We start from the raw sequence: 17,680 nt of genomic DNA, 5'->3' as shown, positions 1-17,680 counted from the left end.
ATTCGACCCCTAGCCTGGGAACCTCCATATGCCGCGGGAGCGGCCCAAGAAATAGCAACAACAACAACAACAAAAAAGACAAAAGACAAAAAAAAAAAAAAAATCATAATACTGACCTCTTCCCTACCTCTTCAGAGCAGTTCCTCAGAGCTTCCTTTTTTTTTTTTTTTTTTAATGTTTATGGCCAGGGTCGGCAATTACTTTGTTCTATCAAGTTGCAGCTTTATTTTTGTTATTCAGAGGTTGTTTCCAGATAATTCTGTCCTCTTTTGGAAGACATGTAGAAGTTTCATGGCCAAGCTGCTGCAGTGTCAGCCTGGATCCTAAACCCACTACACCACAAGGGAACTCCTCATTTGATTCTAGTTCCCATTTTCCGGCCATTTTTTTTTTTTAACCCACTATCAAAGATGTGCCTCAGGTATATATGATAAAGAAATGGAAGGAGTATAAGCCTTTCAATGGCGAGAAAAGAGTATGTCACAGCAGTGACATCAGATCCTTAAGCTGCTGAGCCACCAGGGAACTCCAAGAGAAGTCCAAATTTGTCTTCTCTTAATGATCTTTCAGTCCCCCCACCCCAACTCTTTAGTTTACTTGGCCTTTACACGCAGAGGCCTTGCTCCATGCGGAAGTGTTGCTATATTGTGAGGAGTCCCTCTCACATTTCTTCGCCTTTGAAAATCTCGGGAAAATCCTTCCAATCCAATTTCTGTCCGTGAGTCCCAGCCACTAAAATTTTAAATTGGTTTCAGAACCTTAGCAAAAGTCCAAATCCAGGCACGTCCTAATTTGGAACTATCTGATGAAGGTGGTGTAAATTTTTTAAAGCATTATTTTAGACGTTGTAACGCTATTTCGCACTCTGCTTCCTTCAGCTTCTCATTTCTAGCGTTCACAAATACAATTTTTAGTTGAGCATGGACGAGGCGCTCCTCCCCAACGCTTAAAACGTCTCCTCAGCCCAAACACAGAACAGAGACAACATGGCCGCGGTCACAGCTCCCTCTGCTCAACCTGGTTGCGGAGCTTCGAACCCGGCGCCTGCGCACACGTCCCCCGCCCCCCTCCCTGGGCGCCAGCTCAGCCCCACCCTTTGTGCAAGCCCCGCCCCACCCGGAGGCGGAGTGACGTTTGCAGCGTCATCTTGTTTTCCCGGAGAGCCCAGACGCTTCGGCAATCGGCTCCATTTTGTTGTTGGACCTTGTCGCAGCCAGCTGGGTGTTTTCCGTTGTCGCGTTGCAAGCATTGTCTCCTGAGGCTTGGACTTTTTGGCCTGGACGGTAAGATGCAGAAGGAAGCGGGCTGGGTGTCAGGGCCCCTTTTCTGTTTCCCGAGAGCGTCTGTGACGTTCCCCTTCAAGCTTGTTGGCCGTCTGCAGTCCTGCAGGGTGACCCCTTTTCCCCTCGCACCGCCCCCCACCGCGCTTCGGCTGCACAAAGGTGGACAGCTCGTCTTCTATGCTTTTCCGAGTCCGCCGCTGCGGATTTCTATTTGAACCGTGACGCTCCAGACCCTGGCGGAGGGTAGTGACAGTGTTTGTTAGGCGGAGAGAGCTCGAACGTGTGCCTTCCCTAGAGGGAGCAGGGATCCCGATCCCCGGCGCTCCGAGCGCCATGTCGGTGGCGCAGGCGTCGGCCGAGCTCTAAGATGGCGGCGGGGCGGAGGCGGCGAAGCTGCGGGCGGAGGGTGGCCGCCAGAACGGCGTTCTGGAATGTGCGTGAGACGCGCTCCTCTGAGGACCTTCGTTCGTAACAGAGGGAAAGAAGGAACACAGGGACCGGGTGTAAGACGGTCTCACTGTCCGCTCGAGTCTTAAAGTAATTCGAGGGGAAATGGCGAGTGTCTTTGCCGTCAGTGGCGTAAACAGAAAGCAGGTTTAGGAACTCGACGGAAGAGAAATGATGTGGCATATTTGGAGGAGCTTGTGAGAGAAGCCAGGCGGTCGGGCACAGGCTTGGGAGTTTCTCCCCCAGCCCACCCCCTTGGGAACAATTGGATCCCCTTAAGTTGTGTTTAGAGACGAGGTGGTGCCCGGGCGGTTAGTACTGCTGTGAACGGTAGTTGATGAAAAGTTTATCTCTAATGTCTTTTTCAAGTTGTTAGGGATTTTTGGTTCTGACATTTCTTTAGGGAAAATGGTTTACACCGATGGTTGTGTAAGTTGCTCGTAGGCTAAGCTAGGTGTTTCTCTCCTTTTGGAAGGGATTAGCAACGAAATTCTGCTGTGTAGCACTGGGAACTATGTCTAGTCACTTATGATGGAGCATGATAATGTGAGGAAAAAGAATGTATACGTGTATGTGTAACTGGGTCACCATGCTGTACAGTAGAAAAAAAATTGTATTGGGGAAATAATAAAAAAAAGTGATGCACATCTGAATGGGCGAGTTATATATAAAGTAAATGCGTGCTTCTGGCAGGAAAGGATTTTTCCCAAAGTTGATCAATTGGAATTCCCTTTTCTTTTTTCTTTTTCAGCCCTCTTTCAGTAAATCTGATCTTGGCATGTATAATGCAGGAATCTATGAGTAGAATTCAGACTCCAGATTTAGAGATAAAAATTTTTTTTTCGGTTTATCAAACAGTGATGATATGTGGGATACAGCTTAACTGGGAAAGATTTATCTTTTATATAGATGAGACACGCAAAGAGAGCTTATTGTCCTGATTGGGATGAAAAAGATTGGGATTATGAAAGATGGAAGAGCAGCAGCAGTAGTCATAAAAGAAGAAAGAGATCACATAGCAGTGCCCGGGAGAACAAGCGCTGCAGATATAATCACTCTAAAACATCTGATAGGTAAGGAGAGTTTTTAAAGTGTCTCAGTAGCGATCTAAAAATACATTTTTATTACAATGTGTCAGTTTTATCTCAGTAAACTGAGGGGGATACATTTTCATGAAAACTAGTATCAACTTAAAATAACTGATTACCATTCCTTTGTGTATCTTGATGGCTTGTGGTGATTAAATTGTGTGGGGGGTTTTTTGGTTGGCTTTTTGGTAGGGAAATACTGTTTTAAGAGATTTATAGAGCACTTGAGGGTATTTGGTAATAACATAAAGCATTGGAAAAACATGTTTTTCTAGCTATTACTTGGAAAGCAGATCTATAAATGAGAAAGATTACCATAGTCGACGCTACATTGATGAATACAGAAATGACTACAATCAAGGATGTGAACCTGGACATCGCCATAGAGATTATGAAAGCAGATATCAGAACCATAGTAGCAAGTCCTCTGGTAGAAGTGGAAGAAGTAGTTATAAAAGCAAATACAGAATTCACCACAGTACTTCACATCATCGTTCACATGGGGTATGCAATCTTTTAAAATATTTTGGAAATTTTATTTCCCATGTGAAACAGGAAAACTTGAATTTGTGTTTGATTATTTGAGAAAGTTCTGTTTAAGATGAAGTCATCTCAATTTTAACTTGCAGGGTTCTTTGTGTTTGTGCATTGGATAGGAAATTCCTGAAGTGCAGTACATATTTATATAGTAACATCTTATTACAAGATGGCAACTAATTGTCATTCCAGTGAAATAATGGGGGTAATTTAATTTAGGTTAGTTTATAATGGATTACAAGATATTCTGAAAGTTTTTCTTATTATACTACAAGAAATCAGATTTTGTTTTGATAGTCTTACTATAAGAAGAAATGGGATTTTTGTATTTGAGTGAGGATTATGTGTGCCCTTGTTCTGGCAAAGCATGTTCTCCAATCCTTTTTTCACTAAACCACTTAACAGATTTGAACATTATGGGTTATGTGTTAATTTGGAAATCAAGCTCAGATGACATTTCAGATAGTGTTGTTATATGCCAAATTTTGTTTTCGCCCCAAATTAGGGTTTTAATTTTATTTATTGTTTCTTGATAGTTGCTTTTCTTAGATTAGGTAGGAAGTTTGGCCACAGTCTACTTTTGACAAGTAACTATTACATTCTACAGTTTTGCAACATTAAATTAGGACATTAGGAACTTTTAAATTATGTTTCAGTGAATGCTACAATTAAGCATTTTCTTTAAAAAAAAAAAAGAAAAACAATTGTATTATGTTTTGTTGCCTTGCCACTTTGAGTATCTTATCTGAAAATCTGTTCCTTGCCGTGTTTTTCTCCTGTTAACATAAACTATGTGCCCTGTGAATTTCTGGGGACTGAATTTGAAATTGCTCCTGCCAACCGTTTGTGGCCTGGCGTGTATCTGAATGCCTGAATATCTCCCCGCTGAATGAATTTCGTATTCTGCCCTGAATTCACTCGGGTATATTGATTGGCTGGATGATCTTGGTGCCGCCCACTTGACGTTTCCAGAAGAGTCACCGAAGGAAAAGAACCAGGAGTGTAGAGGATGATGAGGAGGGTCACCTGATCTGTCAGAGTGGAGACGTACTAAGTGCAAGATGTATATAGAATATTTTTCAACACTTATTAACTTTTCAGATAACATAATCTATAATTTAGATTAAGATTTCAGGGATTTGGAAATCTTTCTTTCTCTGTTTTTGTTTGTTTGTTTTCATTTCTTTTGGTGGGGGGGGATTGTGTTTTTGCTTTCTTTAGAAATTTAATGTTATGCAGAACTTCCAAAATAGTAAATCAAGTTAATGAAATTAGCTTAAGAATGAAATTAAACCTAAAAGTAGTTATGTTTTTTGGCAGTGTTGACCAATAAAAGTATCTAGATAAGGAAATTTGTAGCATCAACTAGAATAATCTGCATTTGATAGCCTTTATTATAAGTAAGCTGTTTCCACTGCTTGATATAACTGAGTTTTATTTCTCTCTTTTAGATGAAATTGTTGATACTTTAGGTGAAGGAGCTTTTGGAAAAGTCGTGGAATGCATTGATCATAAAGCGTAAGTTTCCTGGCCTGGGATTGCACTTGCTTGGGAAGGTGAACCATTGTAGAAAATGTATTTAGCTTTGGGATGTAGTCTGGCCAAGAAATAAAGCCTTTTAGCTTGGGTTTTTTACTTAGATAAGGAAACTCCCAAAAAACTTACTAGTCCTTTGTATTTTTTAAAACAGTAGCTATTAATAGTATCAGTAAGCCCCTAATTTCAAGTGGAGAACAGATCTCATTGTTTCACAAAGTATTCTTTTGTTGTCATAGTGGGAGGCCATTGTTTTCTTTTTTCTAGATCAGTAGATTTTAGCCTTGGTTTTGTTGTTGTTTTATGGCCACACCCATGTCATTTGGAGTTTACCAGGCCAGGCAGTGCTGGATCCTTAACCCACTGCACTGGACCAGAGATCTAACCCGCACCTCTGCAGTGACCCCAGCTACCTGCAGTCAGATTCTTAAGTCACTGCGCCACAGCAGAAACTCCTCTCGGTCTTGGTTTTATATTAGGGGGTTGTGGAGCTTTTACGGTAGACATTGAACCACATTTTCAGCATAGTTAGCTAGGAATCTGTATTTTTAGAAAGCGACGTAATTGATTGTGATGACACAGTAGGGCTGGGCTGAGAACTAGGTCTCCTCTTGATTGGTGTCTGGTTTCATTAAGTGTAATTATCTAAGCTTCAAACTAGGTTGAAATTTCTTTAGCTAGTTAAATATGTTTGTCTTTCTCTATTTCCTATATGAATTTTTTTCCTCTTTGATGGCAGAGTTTTTCTAAATGAATCATCAGAGGAGGCTTCCTATTATTGGTTAGTAGGGTCTGAGAACAAGAGCTCTTTAGTGTGCATCAACTGTGTCCCAACTATTTTGGTAATCTGGGCCAAAGGAAGGTTGGAGACAGTAGCTAGTGACTGGTGTTATAGAAAGAAACTGCTTTATATACATTTGTTTCAAGTCAGTTGAAATGTAAATTGATGTAGTAAATATCCCAGTATTAAATTGGAGTTGTTAATATGTAAAGGACCAAAAGGTAATTCATGTGAGTGATTAGTCTCATGGAAAAAGTTTGTGTCATTCAGCATATTACCAACCCTGCCATATGCCCAAAAGTCATTCTAGTTACTTACATTGAGTTTGAAGTTAGAAGAGTATTCTTGGATGTAATCAGACAAAACTGAATGCTAAACCATAAGTTCAAAAAAAAAAAAGTATGTATAGTAGGTCAAAGAAGTAGTATAGTTTGAAGAATGATAGACAAATAGAATTGGATATCATTTTTACCTTTTTTTTTTTTTTTTTTTTTAATGTGGACTTACTCTTTTTAACAGGGGAGGTAGACATGTAGCAGTAAAAATAGTTAAAAATGTGGATAGATACTGTGAAGCTGCTCGATCAGAAATACAAGTTCTGGAACACTTAAATACAACAGACCCTAGCAGTACATTGTAAGTATCAAAATAAAACTTAGTGGCCTCAGGTAGATTTGAATTGTTAGAGGCTGTGCTCATTTTTTTTTTCCCCCCATGTTTATAGCCGCTGTGTTCAGATGTTGGAGTGGTTTGAGCATCATGGTCACATTTGCATTGTGTTTGAATTACTAGGACTTAGTACATATGACTTTATTAAGGAAAATGGTTTTCTGCCATTTCGACTGGATCATATCAGGAAGATGGCATATCAGATATGCAAGTCTGTGAATTGTAAGTACTTGGCAAATATTCCAGAAACTTGAGTTTATGGAGACTGATTTTAATGCCAGACCAATTTGGGTCTTTAAGAAAAAAATGAAACTGAACATATAGGACTTGGAGGCCTGACTTAAGAGTAGGTAGGAGAAAGATGTAGTTGATTATAACCTGTGATTGCCCAGCATATGATAATATATTGTTATGTATAAGACTGATTTAGCCTTTCTGATTTCAAAAAATGATGATCTACAATCACTGGGTTAAAATTAAGGAATGGCAAATCACCTTCATAAGAAAAAGATACTTCACTTTCTAAGCAGTTTGTTGTCAGTGAACTAACTGTTTTTAAAGGGGTGGTAGGTTTTAGTTCCTGGTGGGTTTTGGGGGGCAGTTTTTGTTTTTGTGTGTGTGGTTTTCTTTTAGCATGCTACTATTGCATGTTGACTACTGTCCAGAGAGTATTTTTGTTGTAGGGCTTTGGGAGTTCGTTTGGTTTTTGATTTTTAGAATACAGGAAGTTTTTCTGTTTTGTTTTTAGTTCTGCACAGCAATAAGTTGACTCACACAGACTTAAAGCCCGAAAACATCTTATTTGTACAGTCTGACTACACAGAAGTTTATAATCCCAAAATGGTATGTCTTCAATATTTTATCTTCATAGTCTTAAATGAATATTTTATGCCTCCTTAATATTATGCGTCCTTAATTGTCATTTATGATTTTCAGAAACGTGATGAACGTACCTTAATTAATCCAGATATTAAAGTTGTAGACTTTGGAAGTGCAACATATGATGATGAACATCATAGTACATTGGTATCTACAAGACATTACAGGGCACCTGAAGTTATTTTAGGTAAGTATTTCTTAGAAGTTATTTATAGTTCTAAGTCTTTGTGAAACTCTATTTTTTTCTCTTAGGGATTAGTATAGTAAAACACAATAAGGATTTTAAGCTCTTATTTGTTCCAAATAACTCTGGGACTTTAAGTAAGTGGCTTGATTTTTCTAGAATTCAGTTTGCACATCTATAGTACAAGATGGGACTTTAAAACATAATCATTTAATGCTGGTTATATTCCATACTCTTCATGTCTAGTCAGTCTTTACTTTGTGTAGTTAGTTCTCATTTTAGGGTTAGGAAATTGAGGCTCAGGGAAAAAAATTTTTTTCCTAAATCAGTAGTTCAAGAAGTTCCCTTGTGGCTCAGCATCTTGGGTTTGATCCCTGGTTCAGGAGCTTCTGCATGTCAGGGGCATGGCCAAGAAAAAGTCCTGAGAGTAAGCCAGATGGCTCCAGAGCCATAATTCTTACATACTATACTATTATATTGAAGCTTAGATTAAGTGATTCCTTTAGGATCTTTCCAGTTAAATGTCAGATTATATACTTTTTAAGAAAATGTTGATATTTTTCCACTAATAATTTGCTTTAATTTGCAGCCCTCGGATGGTCCCAGCCATGTGATGTCTGGAGTATAGGATGTATTCTTATTGAATATTACCTTGGGTTTACTGTATTTCCAGTAAGTGACAATGATCTGTTCCAGTAGCTTTGCAAAAAAAAATTGCCTGCTTACGTGAATGAACACTTTTTTAAATATAGAATACCCACATTTAGGAAGCTCATTTTCTTTCTCATAGACAATTAATTATAGATAAATATAAAGAAGACGTAATTATGACATTGCTGGGCATACGTATTTCCTTTATCTTTATTTTATTTTGGTCTTTTGAGGCTGCACCTTTGGCATATGGAGGTTCCCAGGCTAGGGGTCTAATCAGAGCTACGGCTGCTGGCCTACGCCAGAGCCACAACACCACCAGATCTGAGCCGCATCTGCGACCTACACCAGAGCTCACGGTAATGCTAGATCCTTAACCCACTGAGCGAGGCCAGGGATTGAAGCCACAACCTCGTGGTTCCTAGTCGGATTCGTTTCCACTGTGCCACAATGGGAACTCTTTCCTTTATAATTTTATCTAAAACATTTCTGAGTTCCTTGGTAGCCTAGCAGGGTTAGGGGGTTCAAGATCTGGCACTTTCACTGCTGTGGTGCATGGGTTTGATCTCTGGCTGAGAACTTCTGCATGCTGCAGGCATGGCCAAAAATAAATAAAGCAGTCATTTCGTTTATAGCCCACAAATAAACATTTCTGAATATTTATTACAAGTAATTATCTTTAGGGAGATTGCTGGTGAGCTTGTTCTGTATGTCTTAATATTTTTTCTTAGGTGCTGTCTTGCTAAAAGTATGCCTTTTTAGATCACCTTTGTGATCTATGGACTGAAAATTTAGCAACTGTGGTATAAGAACAGCACAATGTGCAGGTAGAGCTGTTTAATAATTTTTATTTATTATTTTTAGACACATGATAGTAAGGAACACTTGGCAATGATGGAAAGGATTCTTGGACCTTTACCAAAACATATGGTACAGAAAACAAGGTATGTTTTGTTTAAGCATTGAGTTCCATTATTAATATACTTGATCATGTGTTCTATATAAAACAATGCTTTATCTCTTTATAGTGATAATTATTTTGCTGTGAAGCCAATTACTATATTTTAGGCTGCCTTTTAAATCTCTAGAAAGTGTTGATTTAATTGGTAAAACCACTCACCTTTGCTAGATGTTTTTAAGTTTTCATTGTCAACATTGTAAACGTGAATGGCTATCACTTACTCTTAGGAAACGTAAATATTTCCATCATGATCGATTAGACTGGGATGAACACAGCTCTGCTGGCAGATATGTTTCAAGGCGCTGTAAACCTCTGAAGGTAAGCCTGGGTCATTGCTTAAATGATTAAAACCTTGAGTTTCCTCTCTTTTTCTGGTAGGGGAGAGTAAAGTTGTAATAAATGGTAGTAGAAAAGGCTGTTGACTGTGTTTCTTTTCTTTTCAGGAATTTATGCTTTCTCAGGATGCTGAACATGAGCTTCTCTTTGACCTCATTCAGAAAATGTTGGAGTATGATCCAGCTAAAAGGATTACTCTTAAAGAAGCCTTAAAGCATCCTTTCTTTTACCCCTTGAAAAAACTATAAATCTGTAATTGTACAGCTCTCTTAAATCATATGGACTGCATCAGTCTAATTTTTAAATGTTAAGTTATTTTGTACAGCTTTTGTAAATTTCTTACATTTTTTGTATTGTGTTTATTTTGTTTGGATAACTCAATTTAAGTAGCTAAAGTAAGGAACATTTTATCAGTGATTACTGTATAAAGTTTATTCAGAATAAATTTTTTGTGTTTATGAAATTTATATGAATCTGTACCATTTTTGTTCTACCTCTGTTACTGTAAGAATAGATACATATCTCTTACTAAATATAAGTCTTTGAAACTATTTTAGCTTTGTTTCCATATTAGGGATTATCATCCTTGAGACCTAGGCCTTCTTTCTCTAAACCAAATGTAAGGAAACCAAGATAGAGAATGCAAAGAACTGGAGCTTAGCCAAGAAAACTTTGTTTTCGCATTATTCCCAAATTTAATACTGCTGCTTTTTTTGTCTCCCCCAGTGGGATTCTGAAAATGGCTCAAGGTGCTATGCACCTTTAGGACTGATAGTGAATAACAAAGTTTCTAGAAATCCTTTATGGCCAAATGTGAATTGCCAAAGGATTACAATAAATCAGGTTTCTGTCAATGGCTTTCAAAAGACTAGTAGGTTCACAACAAAATTGAAAGGAGGGTACAGTGGTTTCAAATATACATACCTCTTGCCCTGCACATAGCCTCCCTTAATATCCATATACCTCATGAATCTAGTATTATAGGATAGCAGTGTTTTTAATGCTTTAAAAATCTTTTATTCATCCCTCCCTTCATCCCCAACCTCTGGAGCTAGTGTAGAACATAAACCTCAGAATATTCCATCCAAGGGACAGTGTTGAGGACTCCTGGGGGTGGAGAGAATCAAGTTCTGAGCATGTCAGCCTGTCAAACAGGCAATGACAATCAAAAGAAGCCCTCAGACCAAGAGATGCAAATGAGATGCTGACAGCTGGAAGTTAACCTTCACTCACTCCAATGCGGAAGTCTGAGGGTGGTGGGCAGAGCACTAGTGGTGTCTGGTAAGGATCCCAGTGAGGTGTGGACAGGCCTTCAATACCCTTTATCCCCCCAGCCGCATGCACCCACTTAAAATTCTGCTCAGTCTCAGCCACCTCTGGCAAATGCCTTAGTATTTTGAGGGGTTGCTTCTTTCGACCTGTCTTTTCCTTTTGCAGGGGTGCTGGCCTTTCAAGTCATTGCTGGTAGTAACTCTTCACTGTAAAAAATACTTCACATGCACTAGGTAAGCTATAATCAAATAGACAATAAGAAATGAGGACGTGGAGAAGTTTGCCAGTGAGAATGTAAAAGGGAGGGACAACCACTCTGGAAAGGGGTTGGGTTCTTCCTCAAAGTTAAAACACAGTTACCACATGACTCAGCAATTCTATCCGAGTCGTAAACCCAAGAGAAATGAAAACACATGTCCACACAAAATGTTACATACAAATGTTGACAGCATCATTATTCATGGTACCCAACAATGGAATCATCCCAATGTCCATCAATTTAAAGATGGATAAACAAATGTGATATATAATGGAATGTTTGGCCTTCTATAAAAAGGAATGACTTCATGGTACCACATGGTACAACCTTAGAAACCAGACACAAAGGACCATGTATTGTATGATTTTATTTATATGGAATGTCCAGAATAGGCAAATCCATAGATAGAGAAAGATTAATGGTTTTTACAGGCAGATGGGAAGAGGAAATGGTGAGTGACTGCTAATGGCTCTAGGTTTCTTTTTGAGATGATGAAAACGTTCTGTAATTTGGTAGTGGTGGTGATTGCACAGTTTTGAATAAAAACCAATCAACTGTACGTATAAAAAATACAGACCTGGAATTCCCATTGTGGCTCAGCCAGTTAAGAACCTGATTAGTATCCATGAGGATGTGGATTCAATCCCTGGCCTCAGTGGGGTAAGGATCTGGCGTTGCCGTGCGCTGTGGTGTACTTCACAGACATGGCTTGGATCCTGTGTTATTGTGGCTGTGGCATAGGCTGGCAGTTCCAGCTCCAACTTGATCCCTAGCCTGGGAACTTCCATATGCCAAGGGTGCAGGAAAAACCAAAATAAAACCTCACGGGGTGCAGCCCTAAAAAGAAAAAAGAAAATCTTAATAAACCAAGTTGTCTTTTATACGACACTTTTGCACATGCAGTCCCTCCTTCCAGCAACACTCTTCTCCATAACTTTCCTATTCCCAATCTCATGTTTAGAAATTATTACTCTTTGTCTTGTAACAATACTGGTCTTAAAGCCTGCTTTTCTGCTCTGAGTATAGACCCTTCTGCTCTCTTTTGGTTATAGTGTATGCGTGGTATATCTTTTCAGTCCTTCCATTTTCAGCCAATGTGTATCTTTGAATCTGTGGAAGTTCCCTGGCCAGGGACTGAGTCCAAGCAACAGCTGCTACCTACTCTGCAACTGTGGCAACACTGGATTTTTAACCCACTGTGTTGGGCCGGGGATTGAACCTGAACCTCTGCAGTGATCATCCAAGCCACTGCAGTGGAATTCTTTTTTTTTGGCCACCCGTTGGCTTATGGACTTCCGGGGGCTAGGGATCAGATCTGAGCTGCAGTTGTGACCTATGCCACAGTTGCAGCAATGCTGGATCCTTAACCCACTGTGCTTGGCGAGGGATCAAATCTGTGTCCCAGCGCTTCAGAGATACCACTAATCCTGTTGAACTACACTGGGAACTCCTGCAGTCACATTCTTAACCCACTGTGCAATGGCAGAGACTGACAGAGTAGAATTTATGCCTGCCATTTTGCTACTTGTTTTCTATATATCTTCTTTTTTTGTTCCACTACTATGTTCTTTTGTGTTAGATATTGTCTAGCGTATCATTTTAATTCTTTCATTAAAAAATTATTTTATCGAGTTCCTGTTGTGGCTCAGCAGAAACAAATCTGCCTAGGATTCATGAGGACGAAGTTTTGATTTTTGGCCTTGCTCAGTGGATTAAGGATTCGGCATTGCCATGAGCTGTGGTGTAGGTCAAAGATGCAGCTCGGATCCCATGTGGCTGTGGTGTAGACCAGCAGCTACAGCTCTGATTCCACCCTTAGGCTGGGAACCTCCTTATGCCAGGGGTGTGGCTCTAAAAAGACAAAAAAAAAAAAGATATTCTTAGTGGTTGCCCTGTATTACCATTACCATCTTAATTTATAATACTAATCTATTTTGGAATAATAGTAACCTAGTCTCAATAGTATGTAAAAAGTTTATCCTCTCTTCTTTGTGCTATTATTGTCACACGAATTATACCATTATACATCACAAGTTCATCAATACAGTTTTATTATTATTGGTTTATGTACTTGTATTATAAATCAGCTAGGAGAGAAAAAAGGATTACAAATAAAAAATACATTTATAGGAGTTCTCTTGTGGAACTCCTATAATGATCTGGCATTGGCATTGTCACTGCCTCGGCTTGGGCTGCTGCTATGGCACAGGTTCAATCCCTGGCCCTGAGAACTTCAGATGGGAGTAGCAAAAAAAAAAAAAAAAAATTTTATACTGCCTTTTATACTTACCTATGTAGTAATAACCTTTGCCAACACTATTTATATGGGTTTGAGATACTATCTAGTGTCCTTTCATTTCAGCCTGAGGGACTGACTCCCTTTAGTGTTTCTTGAAGGGCAGGTCAGCTAGTGACAGGTTTTTGTTTTTTTTTTTTTTTCTTCTTCTTCTTCTGGGAATGAAAGGATAGATTTGATGGATATAGAATTTTGGTTGGGGAGTTCCCGTCGTGGCGCAGTGGTTAACGAATCCGACTAGGAACCATGAGGTTGCGGGTTCGGTCCCTGCCCTTGCTCAGTGGGTTAACGATCCGGCGTTGCCGTGAGCTGTGGTGTAGGTTGCAGACGCGGCTCGGATCCCGCGTTGCTGTGGCTCCGACGTAGGCCGGTGGCTACAGCTCCGATTCAACCCCTAGCCTGGGAACCTCCATATGCCGCGGGAGCGGCCCAGGAAATAGCAACAACAACAACAACAACAACAACAACAACAACAAAAAAAAAAAAAAAAAAAAAAAAAAAAAAAAAAAAAAAAGAATTTTGGTTGGCCTTCTGTTTCTCTAGCACCTTGAATGGCATCTTGTTGCCTTCTAGCCTCTTTGGTATTTCGTGTATTCAGATGCAACCATTGTAAACCACAGTCCCTGCAGTAATCATTATTGCAATAATGGCCAAATGCAGCACTTGTTAAGTGCTTCATCAATAATTCGATTAACTGTGGTGCTATTCCATGCCATAGATTCCTAGAATTCTACTTTCCACTGGCAAAAAGCTCAGCAGGGTATTCATGTACAAACCAGATCCCAAATACCTTCTTTTAGAAAAATCTAATTAACAGAGGAATTTAATACAAAGTTTGTTTGTTTATTTTAGGTCTGCACTTGAGGCGTATGGACGTTCCTGGGCTAGGAGCCAAATGAGACCTGCAGCTGCAGGCCTAGACATCTGCAACCCACACCATAGTTTATGGCAATTCCCAGTTCTGGGTTCTTTAACCCACTGAACAAGGAGGCCAGGGAATCAAATCTGCATCCATGTAGATATTAGTTGGATTCTCAACCTGCTGAGCCACAATGGCAAAGAGAGGATATTGCTGTATCACAGAGGTAGTAATTACAAGAAGCAGCAATTATCTCTATGGCTGGGTTACGTAAAAATGAAAGATGTTAGGATTATTAAAATTTAAAGATTTGAAAGAGAGCCCAAGGAGCTAGAATTTAGCTTGGGGAGGGGCCCTTACTTGGCTGGTACTAGAGCCTTGAGAACCCCAGGGGCAGAGCTTTGAGAGCAAATTGGCAGATCTTTAGCACCATATGCCTCTGCCACCCAAGGGTTTAGTGCTAGGAATCTGCCCATTTTCTTTCTTTCTTTTTTTTTTTTTTCTTTTTAAGGCTGTACCTGCAGCATATGAAAGTTCCTAGGCTAGTGATATAACTGGAGATGCGGCAGCTAGCCTATGTCGCAGCCACAGCAACACAAGATCCGAGCCACACGTGTGACCTATGTCCCAGCTCAGGGCAATGCTGGATATTTTACCCACTGAATGAGGCCAGGGATCAGACCCACATCCTCAAGGATGTTACATGTGGTTCTTAACATGCTGAGCCACAACAGGAACTCCTTAAATTTTAATATGGTGCTCTTACTTTCTTCTGGGTCCATCACCCCTGCCTTTTCACCCCAATTTCTCCAGATGGTAAGCCTGTTTTCTGCTGAATTTTTGTAAGGGCAGTCACCTGGTGGCATAAAAGGAAGGGATAGAGAAGGGGCCTACTCCTTTTACAGAGCCCAATAAACTCATCTATTTTCAGCTCAGGTCCTTACCCTCATCTTTAGAAAACCTGGTGGTCCCAACGTCTGAGACTTTTTTAGGCCCTACAATATCAATCTGCTTCTCATTGTTAGCTCTCTGCTGCGCCACAGGGGCTTCAAACAGAAAGTTAAAACCAAGCCAGACAGATTGGTCATCTAACAGCTTCCCTCCTTCCAACAGCTGAATATTTTTCATCTAACATTACCTCTTTTTGTTCTTCGCTTCTGTGGCTTTTTAACTTTTTTTTTTTTTTTTTTTGTCTTTTTAGGGCTGCACCCGCAGCGCATGGCAGTTCCCAGGCTAGGCTAGGACCACAGGCCTACGCTACAGCCACAGCCACACAGGATCCCAGCTGTGTCTGCAACCTACACCACAGCTCACGGCAACACTGGATCCTTAACCCACTGAGCAAGACCAGGGACAGTGTCCTCACAGATATTAGTTGGATTTGTTACTGCTGAGCCACAGCAGGAACTCCTGTGGCTTTTTTTTTTTTTTTTTCTTTGTCTTTTGTCCTTTGAGGGCCACACCCTTGACAAATGGAAGTTCCTAGGCTAGAGGTCAAATTGGAGCTACAGCTGCTGGCCTACGCCAGAGCCACAGCAAGTTGGGCTACAACCTACACCATGGCTCACAGCAACCCTGGATCCTTAACCCACTGAGCAAGGCCAGGGATCGAACCCATGTCCTCATGGATACTAGTTGGGTTCATTAACCACTGAGCCATGATGGGAACTCCTCATGTGGCTTTTTAACTTCTACCCTCTACATTGTTTTTATTTTTTTCATTTTACAGCTGTAGCTGTGGCATACGGAAGTTCCTGGGCCAGGGTTAAATTGGAGCTGCAGCTATAGGCCTATGCGGCATCCACAGCAACACTGGACTTGAGCTGCATCTGCAACCTATGCTGCAGCTTGTGGTAATGCTGAATCCTTAACCCACTGAGAGAGGTCAGGGACCAAACCTTCATTCCCAAGGATACCATGTCAGCCTCTCAACCACACAGCCTCAGGAGGGCTGAACACAGTAGGGAGCCACGACGTGGGGGGTGGGGGGGGGTGGGGGAGGCCCTACATTGTTTTTAAAATTAAAGTTTCCAGAGGACATTTAAATACTTGACCATACATACAAAACACGACTTCCGGTCTACTGGGCAGTGAGGCCTTCTTTGAGTTGTCATTGTGTCTACACCTTGTTGCTAAAGCAAGCGAGATGATGGTTGTTGGGACTTCCATTACCTTCTGCCAGTTCAAATCAAACAAGAAAACCTGCGTTCAGGGCTCTTCACTCCCCCATGAGCATATCCTTGCCAAACATAGTTAAGATTATTTCACTATAAATTCTCAACCACTCCATGAGATGGAATCATTTGATTATCACAATTCTTATTTTACAGATGCAAAAAAGGCTGGAGAGGTTAAATTATTTGTGCAGTCATACAGCTAGCTAGTAGATGGGTGAGACATCTTTCTCCAAGACCATGTTTCAGGTAGGCATGCACTGTTTTGATGCTGAGGGCTTGCAAACCATATTTTGCCCAGTGTCATTTGCCTGTCATGGCATTTGAATGATTGATAGATTATAGCCCTTGAAAGTGGGCTTTTCAACTTGCCAGAACCTACAATGTCCTTGTTTGGCATTCACCTCACTCTTGATTACCTACCTCCTCCTGCAGACCTGAATTTAGGCACCCCGTTGTTTTGCTCTTATAGCCCTTGAGCTCAGCAGAACACTGGAAAACATGCATCTATTTGTTGATTGACAGCCTCTCATTTCATCCTGGCCACATTACTCATAGCAGCCTTAACCACTGAACAGAAACCTGGGATTCATTTTGTCTAAAGAAAATTGCTCCTAAGTATTTAAATATTTTTAACTCACTGAACATGCAAACATCCTCACCAGTTCATTGTTTGGTAACTTCAACTTCAGTATTCTAATCTAGGAAACACTGGATTTTTCATTTCTTATTCAATGAAAATGTAGTGCTTACTACCTGACAAGTACTACTGGATACCAGGTATGCCGTGGTGAATGAGGGGAAGGCAAATTAAAGAGTCATGCTGGGTAAGTCTTAAAACTATTAAACTACACTTGCATTTAAATACTACCCTAGCTAGTGTTTTGAAGTCAGGGGATAGCACTGGGGAAGTGATTTCGTAATTGGAATGGGCAGGACTTGATCTGTTATATGTGAGGGCTGAAAGGGAAGGGACCCCAAAACTCTACAGAGAGGGTAAATGGCATTATTATTATTTTACAAAGTGAAACACTGACATTTTTTGAATGTGTTCATGTTTGGATACTGGTTATGTGTTTGAAATACAAAAGCAAGCCTGGTCTGGAGAAAAAAAATTTTCTCCCTAGAAAGCATGGGACTTTTGAAATGGTATTTTAAACACCAAGGCAAAACAACAACAACAACAACCAACCAACCAAAAAAAAAAAAAAACCCGCACCAAGCAAAACAAACAAACAAAAAACATCAAAAGGACTGAGTATTAACCAACTCCAGCACTCAAAGGTTATTAGCATAAATAATCAATGCAAGTCATTGCTTTTCTCTTTACATTAATAAGGAGCCTCATGAAATTTTATTCAAGGGTACAGACAAGAAGCAAATTTCACAAACAAATAATGCAGCAAGGTAATTACTGGCTTGGATGGCTGTACTTGAGGTTGCTCAGAGTGCTAAGAATTATCTGGAT

The 17,680-nt window shown here is 40.2% G+C and overlaps 1 protein-coding gene across 2 annotated transcripts; it reads left to right on the top strand.

Moving 5' to 3' along the window:
• On the top strand, positions 983 to 9,819 carry CLK1 (CDC like kinase 1). Of its 2 annotated transcripts, NM_001123099.1 has the most exon segments (13): positions 1,189 to 1,283; positions 2,640 to 2,803; positions 3,094 to 3,322; positions 4,328 to 4,418; positions 4,807 to 4,873; positions 6,192 to 6,308; positions 6,397 to 6,563; positions 7,090 to 7,184; positions 7,278 to 7,407; positions 7,994 to 8,076; positions 8,920 to 8,999; positions 9,244 to 9,334; positions 9,460 to 9,811. In NM_001123099.1, coding segments are annotated over 12 exon segments (1,455 nt in total). In that variant the 5' UTR covers positions 1,189 to 1,283; the 3' UTR covers positions 9,601 to 9,811.

Source organism: Sus scrofa, chromosome 15 (genome assembly GCF_000003025.6).
Source record: "Sus scrofa isolate TJ Tabasco breed Duroc chromosome 15, Sscrofa11.1, whole genome shotgun sequence".
In the NCBI taxonomy this organism is placed as follows: Eukaryota; Metazoa; Chordata; class Mammalia; order Artiodactyla; family Suidae; genus Sus; species Sus scrofa.
This window is presented reverse-complemented; position numbering and strand designations above follow the sequence as displayed.

Bases quoted from the DNA above. Each gene is read 5' to 3' on its own strand.
- CLK1 (XM_021074508.1), top strand. From the start codon at position 6,410: ATGTTGGAGTGGTTTGAGCATCATGGTCACATTTGCATTGTGTTTGAA. The intron at 7,408-7,993 runs GTAAGTATTTCT...TTTAATTTGCAG, and splicing joins GGCACCTGAAGTTATTTTAG to CCCTCGGATGGTCCCAGCCA. The intron at 9,335-9,459 runs GTAAGCCTGGGT...TTTTCTTTTCAG, and splicing joins GGCGCTGTAAACCTCTGAAG to GAATTTATGCTTTCTCAGGA.